Source organism: Hakea prostrata, chromosome 5 (assembly GCF_041222555.1).
Source record: "Hakea prostrata isolate BN-2017 chromosome 5, UWA_Hpros_2, whole genome shotgun sequence".
Classification (NCBI taxonomy): Eukaryota; Viridiplantae; Streptophyta; class Magnoliopsida; order Proteales; family Proteaceae; genus Hakea; species Hakea prostrata.
In genome coordinates this window covers 1,579,136-1,589,293 of record NC_142604.1, presented here as the reverse complement: position 1 = coordinate 1,589,293, position 10,158 = coordinate 1,579,136, and the positions used below count along the sequence as shown (strand labels likewise).

At 35.8% G+C, this 10,158-nt stretch overlaps 1 protein-coding gene across 1 annotated transcript; it reads left to right on the top strand.

Annotated features, from left to right (window-relative positions):
- Positions 1–4,660: 4,660 nt before the first annotated feature.
- LOC149014305 (NADP-dependent D-sorbitol-6-phosphate dehydrogenase-like) lies at positions 4,661–9,201 on the top strand. The gene is made up of 6 exons (XM_089156259.1): positions 4,661–4,871; positions 6,243–6,337; positions 6,455–6,572; positions 7,711–7,843; positions 8,401–8,620; positions 8,739–9,201. Exons 1-6 carry the CDS (start codon positions 4,739–4,741, stop codon positions 8,967–8,969), a joined length of 930 nt encoding a protein of 309 aa, XP_089012385.1. The 5' UTR covers positions 4,661–4,738; the 3' UTR covers positions 8,970–9,201.
- Positions 9,202–10,158: the final 957 nt, after the last annotated feature.

The window sequence follows — 10,158 nt, the reverse complement described above, 5'->3', positions numbered from 1 at the left end:
TGCGACTTCACTTATTTATTAACCAACCCCCTCGATTTTCATTTTATTTTGTTTTTTTGGTTGATACCCATCGAATATATTCGTTGCTTTCCTCTTTGAAGCCGGTAAGGTGTCAATCGGTATGGTTTCACTGCGGTACCAACTTTGAATACTGAAAACCATAATCCAATCGTATGGTACGGTACAATTTCAGTTGTACAGAAACGGTTCTAGGTTTTGGTATTTAAATCGAAGGAGCCCTAAAACATGTAGTGAAGTACAATTTTGATACACATAAACTTAGCCACTTATTATCATAAGATCAAGAAAGGATAACAAATCGATATAATTTGAAATTAACATAGATAAAGCAAATAAATCTAATTAATAGTGACAAAATAAGTAAATCTATGAAGAGAAGTAAATGATGAAATTAAAAATTGAAATAGGGAATTAGCGATAGGGAAAAGGTTAAGTGTTTTATTGTAAAATTACAATTTATATCTCTTAATTTTATCATAAACAAGGTTTAACATATCAATAGTATGAATACTTAACAATTGGTAGAAGGAATTTAAGAGAAGACGTACGTCGTCAAATTTTATGCTCTAACTAACGTATTTTAGTCTAATTGGTTGGAGAGACGGTTAAATGGTGCATCGTACGTAATTGACACCCTTAATTCGTTCCTCTCCTTCGTGAAGGGAAATACTTTTTCCACCAAAAATTCAAAAAAAAAAAGAAAAAAAAGAGAGAGTTTATCAGAACTTATATAAAACAGGCACATAATCTATTTTTATTTACATGGAGCCCCAAAACATGGAAAGTGATATACTAAAACTACCCCTCTTACAAGAAAGAAAAAATATATACATTTATATAGTAAAAGCAGCATACCAAATGTGGACAACATATCACCATGTCGGATGAGTTACAAATGAGAATCCCAAATTAAAGTCTAAGAATTGGGCTGTTAAGAAACGGATGTAATAATCAATTATTCATATTAACCGAAGCCCCCACGGATGGAGTCTAGTCTACAATTCATATTCAAGTAGAACTCATTCACTTAATAGAACAAACTAAAAAGAAAGAGTTTGAATCAAACTCAAGAACGAGATAGTCGGAGTAATCTCAACTATAAATATCATTGCCAATGCCCATTAGGGGGTAAGTTTTCCAGAACTTCAGATCTATCTTGCTCGTAGCAATGGAGGTATTACTCGACCAACCTGGTTTAGCAACCTGCAAGAAGACGTAGCAATGGAGGTATTACTCGACCAACCTGGTTTAGCATATCCTTGCAAGAAGATCTTGCTCGTAGCAATGGAGGTATTACTCGACCAACCTGGTTTAGCATATCCTTGCAAGAAGAACCTGATCAGGCAGATGAACATCATTTTGCATCAACAATTGGTTGACCGTACAGACAAACATAATTCTGCAACAACAGATGATATAACATCAAATTTGCAATATTTAATGAAATTTCATTAGATCTTTCAAGGATACCCCCGTGTCCGTAGTGATTGTATAATGAATTGTAGACTTTAGTTCTTATCTTCACTAGTTGTGTACTTGTATTATCTTTGCATGTTTATATTGATTTATATGAGTTTTTTAGACTTTCAGTTTCACTTACATATAATCGGACATGTGCTAATCAAGAATAGTTTAGTGATGTTTTGGCCATAATAACGTTCTCATTGTGTTTATTAGCCTCAAATTAGACTACACAACAAAATTCAGGTCAAAATAACCCCAAATCCCCCCTCCTCCGAAATTGGGAGCCAATTTTTCACCAACACTATTCCAAAAGTCGTGACCTTTCGCCATGTTGGTGTGACATTTCGAGTAAAAGTAGACGTACAAAGTCAAATATATTATTTTTCCACATAGAAATGCTTAAATTTTTTATGTTTGGAATAATTCCACCCTCCATAGAATGAGAGATTAATAAGGAAAGCTAGAGTAACCTGCTACACTCTAAACAATTTGTATCTATAACTAAGGGTGTCAATTGCGTACCGAATCCGTTAAACCGTACAGAACCGCATGGTCTAAAAACGCACCGTATTATACCATTCAAAATTTGGTATGATACGTACCGAAACCGAATTTCTTCGATACGGTTCCGGTTTTAGGTACTCATACCGTCGATATGTACCAAATTGATACCGTATCAAATTAAGGGATATAAATTGTAATTATTACAATCAAAACACTTTACCTTTACCCTATTTCTAATTCCCTATTTCAGTTTTTCGTTTCATCATTCACTCATCTTCTTAGATTTACTTGTTTTGTTTTATTAATTAAATTTACTAACTTTATAACTATTAATTTCAAATTCTATTGATTGGTTGATCAAAATTTCATCAGGATCTTAATGAACTAACAACAACGGTAGCATAAGTTCATTCATACTAAAATTGTATCGCACTAGATACCGTATTTAAACCGTTTTTTCGTAACTGATTTAATACCTATACCATACCGAACCGTTTTTTAAAATACCAAAATCGTACCGTATTGTTTAAATTCGGTACGGTACAGTTCTTGTTTTCGGTATTGAAAGTTGATACCGTACTGAAACCGTACCAATTGACACGCTTATCTATAACATCAGACGCAATTAACATCATTATTAGAGGTTATCTAGATGAAACCTGAAATAAATAGAAGTGAAAAAAGGGAGCAATGACCAAATGTCACTGATGAGGTAAGAATTAGCTCAATCAATTGAAGCTGAGGTATTGTCTAGGGTCACGATTACCTTCTAGCAATCTAAGAAGATCGAATGGACATGCCGAACAAGACTAATGCACACGTGGATGGCATACTAGATTTTCTTTGCTTCCATGAGAAGGCAGCACCGTGTGTTCCTTTTGCAACAATAAAACTTGAGCTTAGGTCCCAAATGAATAAGTCTACAACCACCTAAGGGCCTATTTGGTTACATGAATCCAGAGATTTCAAATCTTTGGATTCATGAATCTGAGAATTATACCCGTTGTAAAAATCTCTAGATTCATGAAATCTAGAGATTCACCTTTTTACACTAAAAACATGAATATGTAGATTTATGAGTAAAGAGTGAAATCTAGGTATTTCAAAAAAGCTATATATTTGCACATTCACAAAAATCACATCGATCAAATAGTTTTTTAAGATGAATCCACAAATTTCATTCCACAACCAAACATTTAATTTTATAAATTATGACTCCATAAATTTGAAATCTCTAGATATTTGAAATTTCCAGACTCATATAACCAAACAGGTCCTAAATCAATTTCAAACTGCCAAGAACCACTAATAAAAATTGAGTATCATAATTTTTCATCATGTGACAATTTTTATAAAATGTGCTCTTATATAGGTTAAAAATTTTGTTGAGGAATCCACATGAACACTTGAAAGGTTGTTGTAATCATGAATTTAGTCATAGCTAAAATGCATCAAATGTACTTTCTATAAGGTATTTAGACACCGTGATTTGTGCAATTCGAATATTAAATGTGTTTCCACCCCCAAAACCAATCAGTTCAAACATTTAATGTTGTACCCTATAAAGGTTACTTCAGGTATAATCAAGTTGTTTTCATTGCTTAACAAAAAGTCATCAGGAAGAAACAGAGAGAGATGATAGAAAAAAAAAATCACAAAAATTAGCTAAAAAATGGATTTATATAAACCCCCAAAGGTCATGGGTGAAAGGATAAAGATTATTTTAAGCATACTCAAGTTGTTTTCACTGCTTAACAAAAAGAACAACACTGATGGATAGTTTTTTTTTTTTTCATAGCTCAAAAATAGATTTATATAGAATCCCAAAAGTTGTGAGTGAAAGAGTAAAGGTTATTTCAGGTATAATAAGTTGTTTTCACTACTTAACCGAAAAACAACAGGAAAAAATAAAGATATGAGAGAAAAAAATTTTTTCTTCAAAAATAAGCTCAAAAATGGATTTATATAGAGTCCCAAAGGTCGTGGGTGAAAGGATAATCAGCTTCTTTCTACTTAATGTTGGACTAAAATTTCAACTATAAAAATCATAAAATAAAAAAATATTTAAATAAAATAATAATATATATAGAGTTTTAAACATTTTTTCTAACAAAATAAAAGAGACAATTACCATTCTTTAATGTTAGTTTATTCACAAAAAAGGTAAAAAAAAAATAATCTTAGATATGTTGTTCTACGTGCTTGCGTGTAAATGGCAAAACACAAGAGCAGCATGGGACAGGATGTAATTATACAACACACGGCCTCATTCTCACCACATTTGTTGAACCGGCCGCAGGGGTGATGCTCGACCGGGAATCAAAATCCAACTCGAATCGGTTGAACCATTAGAACCGGATGAACAAAATCAAATGAAACCAATTCAGACCGAATTTAAGTGGATTTGGATTTCTTTCTGAAATAGTGGAGTCGAATCGGATCAAAACGATAAGTTCAAATCCAGATTACAGCTTGACAATTTGATTTTGGTTTGACCAACTACTAATATTAGTCACCGGTTCAGTCAAATTAACACCCTTGGACCGACCATGGACAAGGTTTGCTGTGAATGCCGTGTCATCTGAGTCGTACACGTGTCCTTAAAAAAAGAATCATTTGAACCTTAATGAGTATCGTATCCGAGACATATTCTGCTATAAAAAGAGAAACCAGAGATCACTGGTTACTCTGCAGCTGTCTCTCTTTCTCTCTCAATCTACAGAAAGTTTGATCGAAATCTGAGAAATCAATGGCGATTACCCTTAACAATGGCTTCAAGATGCCCTTGATCGGTCTCGGTGTGTGGCGGATGGAGGGGAAATCCATCAAAGACCTTCTTACCACTGCCATTAAGATCGGATATCGCCATTTCGATTGTGCTGGTAACTCGATTCTCCTAACGGGATATTCTTTACATTTTGTTTCCGATGATTCTTTAGTCTCGTTATCCAAGTTTTCTTAGCCAGTAATTCTCTAAATTAGTTTGTAGTAGTACGGATTTTTATCTTTTAGAACTTGGAAGACATGGAGCATGCAGTGGCAATGGAATCCTTTTTTTTTCCTCCCCTGTTTTTCTGGGGTTCTCGTTTTCGTGTTTGGGAGGGTTTAATTTGTTTATCGCCAGCCAGATTTCAGAATTATGTTGAATAGGGTGAACTGGCTCCTTCAGTAACAAGGATGCATCAAATTCTGTTAAGTCTGTGGAATCTGCTTGATCGTCATATCAAGCATTTTCTTGTAGTACCTGATTGGTATTGGTTAGTCTTCTGAAGTTTGATTTAAAAAAATTTGTGTTCATTTGCGAAAGTTATCGAAAATATCACCACCGACACTATCATCATCAGTTGGTTTGTCATGACACCACTACATCTTGTCATGAGCAGAACAGTGTGATAAGGAGATAGCATAGGCCAATCGGTTCGTCTGTGAAAGTAGACCTCCAAAAGTTTCGGCACCTTGATGAGTGGCATAAACTGTGTCAGGCTAATTTCGTTATCTGCTCATTACAGACATTAATTTTCATTTGTGTTCAGCACTTAGCCGAGATAGGATGCTGCTTCTATTTCGTAATATGAGCTCTTGAGCTGGGACAGCACTGCCTGGTGGAATTTAATGGTGTTAACTAAATAGATCTTTGTAAAGTGTATGATGGAGGCATGGAAACACAGTCTTCTAATGCCAGGATATTTTTATGGTTTTTTGAAGCCTAAATCCTGAATTGTGAACAGATGTATACATTGGTGAGCATTTTAGAAATTGATAACCAGTAAGCTACTTTTGATCATGAGAAAGAAAACTAAAACCCAGCTATCAATATTTGTGCTTAGTCAATCCTTCCTCACCTTTTTTTGTGGTCTCCTTCTGCACAACAAATGTTCCTGCACTATATCTCCTTCCATTTAAGAAACTCAAAAATCCTCTTTAAGTAGCGACCCTGCTCTACAGCTGGCTATGTAGTCCAAGGCACTTGAAAAAAAGAAAACACTTTGGGAGTGTAAATTGCTCATCTATTACTCATAGATTTTTTTTATCCTAATTTCACTTTACCGAGTCAAAAGTATGGATCCACTCTTAACAGTGAGACTGTTGAACATTTAATGTACACCCAATGGAGCAATTTTGCATGCTAAAACTTAGTAAGGTGGCAACGCCTGTGAATAGTCAGGCATTCCCCTGCCCCTTCCCCATGCCAGGTGTATTACCTTCTGAGGTGCAATTGCTTAGTAACAAATGTATGATATTGTTTCTTGCAGCTGATTATAAGAATGAAGCAGAAGTTGGAGAGGCACTTAAGGAAGCTTTTAAGACTGGCCTTGTTAAGCGGGAGGATCTTTTCATCACCACCAAGGTCAGTTTAATTGCAGCACAGGAAATTGTCTACAGATTGCTTGTTTTTATGTTGTCAAAATTTCAGCTTTAGCTAAACCAATGGTGGATTCTTTTTTCTGTTGCTCTCCGGTTACAGCTTTGGAACTCAGACCACGGGCATGTTCTTGAGGCTTGTAAAGACAGTTTGAAGAAGCTTCAGCTAGAATATCTTGATTTATACCTTGTTCACTTCCCAGTTGCCACAAAGCACACTGGTAAGTTCCCAGTTTTTCCATAAATTATATATATTTTTTTGGGATGAATAAATAATTAAATAAACAAGGCGAAAGACCAAAATACAAGAGGATCCACAAAGGGAAGGATCAGAGAGGAGGATGGAAATGGGAGTTGAGACCCCAGACAACAACAATGAGCCTGTTCCTTGGGGAGTCAACAACCGGGGGGTGGGGAGTAGCTATAAGCCTAGTTCATTTCACACGATTTATACATTGGATCTACTGTCAAGCCATTTTGTGTACTTCTAATATTCACTTAAGAGTGATCAGCAGTTCTGATTATCTAATCATTCTGGCGGAGGAAAGTATAGAGATAATTTAGAGAATTCACACAAGATGGGTGGAGAGTTTTTGATTGGGCTGGTTTTCACTTGTGGCCTTTTCAACTATATAGGCTACTAAATTTTGCAGCAATGTGTATGCATGACGTTTTATGGTTCACCACCTGGGATGCACCGTTGATTGGCTTGATGACAAGGCTTTCAGGCTTCAAGCATAGATTCTAGTTGCTGGAATCCTATTACAAGGCATTTTACCCTAGAAATTAAGTGAGAATATTGTTAAAATGGGATATTGCGATCCCTAGAGTTTGGAAAGGATTAGGCTTATGTTGTGCATTTGTGTGGCTCAGATATATATTTATCTACCTTGAAGCTACGTTTGTTGTCCCAAAACTGAGGGTGTCTTCTGTTGTTAAATCCCAGAAAAGAGAGCTTTTCTATTGAAACTAATAATGAGGTTTTCAAAATAGAAAACTGATTATGGTCTGACCACTAATACAAGCAACACTTTCAAGGAAATGGTAGCAAGGGGGGGGGTCTGGTAGTATAACTTTGCTGAATTTTTCATAACATTGGATGAATCACTTGCTATAGCATGGCAGAATTCCTTTAGCAGTTCTGCCTGAACCTTTATCGGTGCCATCAACTCTGCTTCTCTGAAACACCTTCCTCAACTAGTCCTAAAAAGACAATCCTCGAACCACTTTTCTCGGTGTTTTCTGTTGGAATCTTTTTTTCTCCTATCAATCCAGTGTAGTTCCAATTGAATTTGTTTCTGAAGTTATGATGGTTGATGATTATGAAATTGTTTCTTTGCATTGGTTATCTACACACAGGTGTGGGTACAACTGACAGCGCTCTTGGGGAAGATGGAGTGCTGGACATAGACACTACGATTTCCTTGGAGACTACATGGCATGCTATGGAAGAGCTGGTCTCTCTGGGCTTGGTTCGCAGTATTGGTATCAGGTACATTGACCTTTGGGCGTATCCAACCACATCCTTACTGGCATTTAGCAATTTGATATGATGGTTATATTGCAATTTTTTTATTTTTTGTGGCCCCAGTACCTGGTAATCAGAGACAAAATCCTATAAAGGGAAGGGGGAAAAGAAAACCACCCCCCCCCCCCCCAAAAAAAAAAAAAAAAAAAAAGGAAGAAAAGATAGAAAGGAGGGAGGAAAAGACACATGAAAAAATTGGCATCATGAATCTACATACTTTACTTTGTTAAGTATATAGAAACGGCAATTGTAAGGTTAAATTAAACCAAAAGCAGGCAAGTAGAGAACATCACTTTGTGAGAATCCTCAATATTTTCTCTTTTATTATAAAATCAGGTGATATGAGCCTCCCAATTAGTCCAATACCTTGGGTTATTATTGTTTAAGAGTGCTGTTTTAATAGTGCTAAAGATTTCAACCGATCTGGCATGTATGATCATTCATGCCTGCTCGCTATCGACTGACTTCAGGCAGTATTAATTATGAGTATTGTTGCACTGATCATAATTATTTATTTGCAGTAATTACGACATCTTTCTCACAAGAGATTGCCTAGCCTACTCCAAAGTGAAGCCGGCGGTCAATCAAATTGAAACACACCCCTATTTCCAACGTGAATCTCTTGTCAAGTTCTGTCAAAAGCATGGCATATGTGTTACCGCACACACTCCTCTTGGTGGTGCTGCTGCCAACACAGAATGGTTTGGTTCAGTCTCTTGTTTGGATGACCCAGCTCTCAAGGTATCTTAGATAATCTTTTCTTGCACAGATTCATATTAGTAGATTTATTTTTACATAGCCAAAAACTTTTCAGAAGCATTTTACTTGAATTTAATTGGAGCTCGATCTGTATGTTCAGGGTCTGGCTGAGAAATATAAGAAAACTGTAGCTCAGGTGGTTCTACAATGGGGCATTCAGCGAAACACAGTTGTCATCCCAAAGTCATCAAAACTAGAGAGATTGCAAGAGAATTTTGCAGTGGCTGATTTTGAGCTGACTAAAGAGGACATGGAGTTGGTAAAGAGTTTGGACAGGAAGTATAGAACCAACCAACCATCCAGGTTTTGGAACATTGATCTCTATGCATAAGTATCTCTTGCATTCTATAAGCATGTGATGAATTGATGGAACCCCATTTGCTTTAAAAGCAGGTTTAAATTTGGGGAATGCTGTTTCTAAACCTAAAACTTTTGGTCTTATTATTGGATGCCTAATAATCTATCAAAATTCTGAACATGCTAAGAGTATGTCTGAACCTTTCAAAAATATGGAGAGCTTGGTTTTTCGAATCCATCTTGCATATGTTGAAATATCATCCCTGAATGGATCATGAATTTTCATTTTTCTTCCTTTCTATATTGGTTTTTAAATCATTGTATCGTGTAGCGTATCAGTCAATTCCGATCACGTTAACAATTCAGGATTGGATCGTTTGAATCGGCCATTGTTGGTCTCTGGAGGTGCCGATTCAAAGGTTCCTGATATTGGACTTTTAGGTTTTCAAAGAAAGGGGGGTCCATTCTAGGGTTTATGCCTACATGGGATTCATTATGACTGGCTTTGAAATCTTCAGTTCACACTTTTGGATCGAAATTGGCAAGTAATCAGCTTGACCCCGTTCATGGTTAATGCTGATTGGTTCGCCATATCCATAGGCATGTTTGCTGGAATAAAAATGGGGTGGAAAAACTGGCACCGTTTGTCTAGTGACGTGACATGTTAACTTTTCTATCTCATGCCTTTTCAAAATCTGCCACAAAATAAGTGAAATTTTGTAAAATAGTTTGTCTTGTAAAATGACATGTTAACTTTTTTACCCTTTGCCTTTTTCAAAATCTCTCACAAAATAAGTGAAATTTTGTGAAAATGTATAAAAAATAATAAAGTAAAAACTATATAGTCTATATTAATATTTTTTCACAAAATTCATTCCTTTCTTTTTTTTCTCTTCTTCCTCCCTCACCCCATTACCTATAATATAGTCTATACGTTTTTTTCCACCTTTTTTCCACCCACCTTTGCAAATAAACGGTGCCTTAGTGATATTGAGACTGTGGTCCAACCAAAACCAACTACCAATACAATAGTGAGATTATTCCATATTCTAGGTAGCCATTGAAACGGTGGAGCATCCATGTGAAGTCCTTAGTCCACCTATTATTATGATCTCCAACCCAAAAGAAAACTACATTCTAGTCTCCATGAACAGTTTTTTTTTTTGGGTAAAGAACTTCATTTATAGAAGAACATTGCGAACTACAACCGAGGAGTCCAATTC

Bases quoted from the DNA above. Each gene is read 5' to 3' on its own strand.
- LOC149014305 (XM_089156259.1), top strand. From the start codon at position 4,739: ATGGCGATTACCCTTAACAATGGCTTCAAGATGCCCTTGATCGGTCTC. The intron at 4,872-6,242 runs GTAACTCGATTC...TGTTTCTTGCAG, and splicing joins TCGCCATTTCGATTGTGCTG to CTGATTATAAGAATGAAGCA. The intron at 7,844-8,400 runs GTACATTGACCT...ATTTATTTGCAG, and splicing joins GTTCGCAGTATTGGTATCAG to TAATTACGACATCTTTCTCA.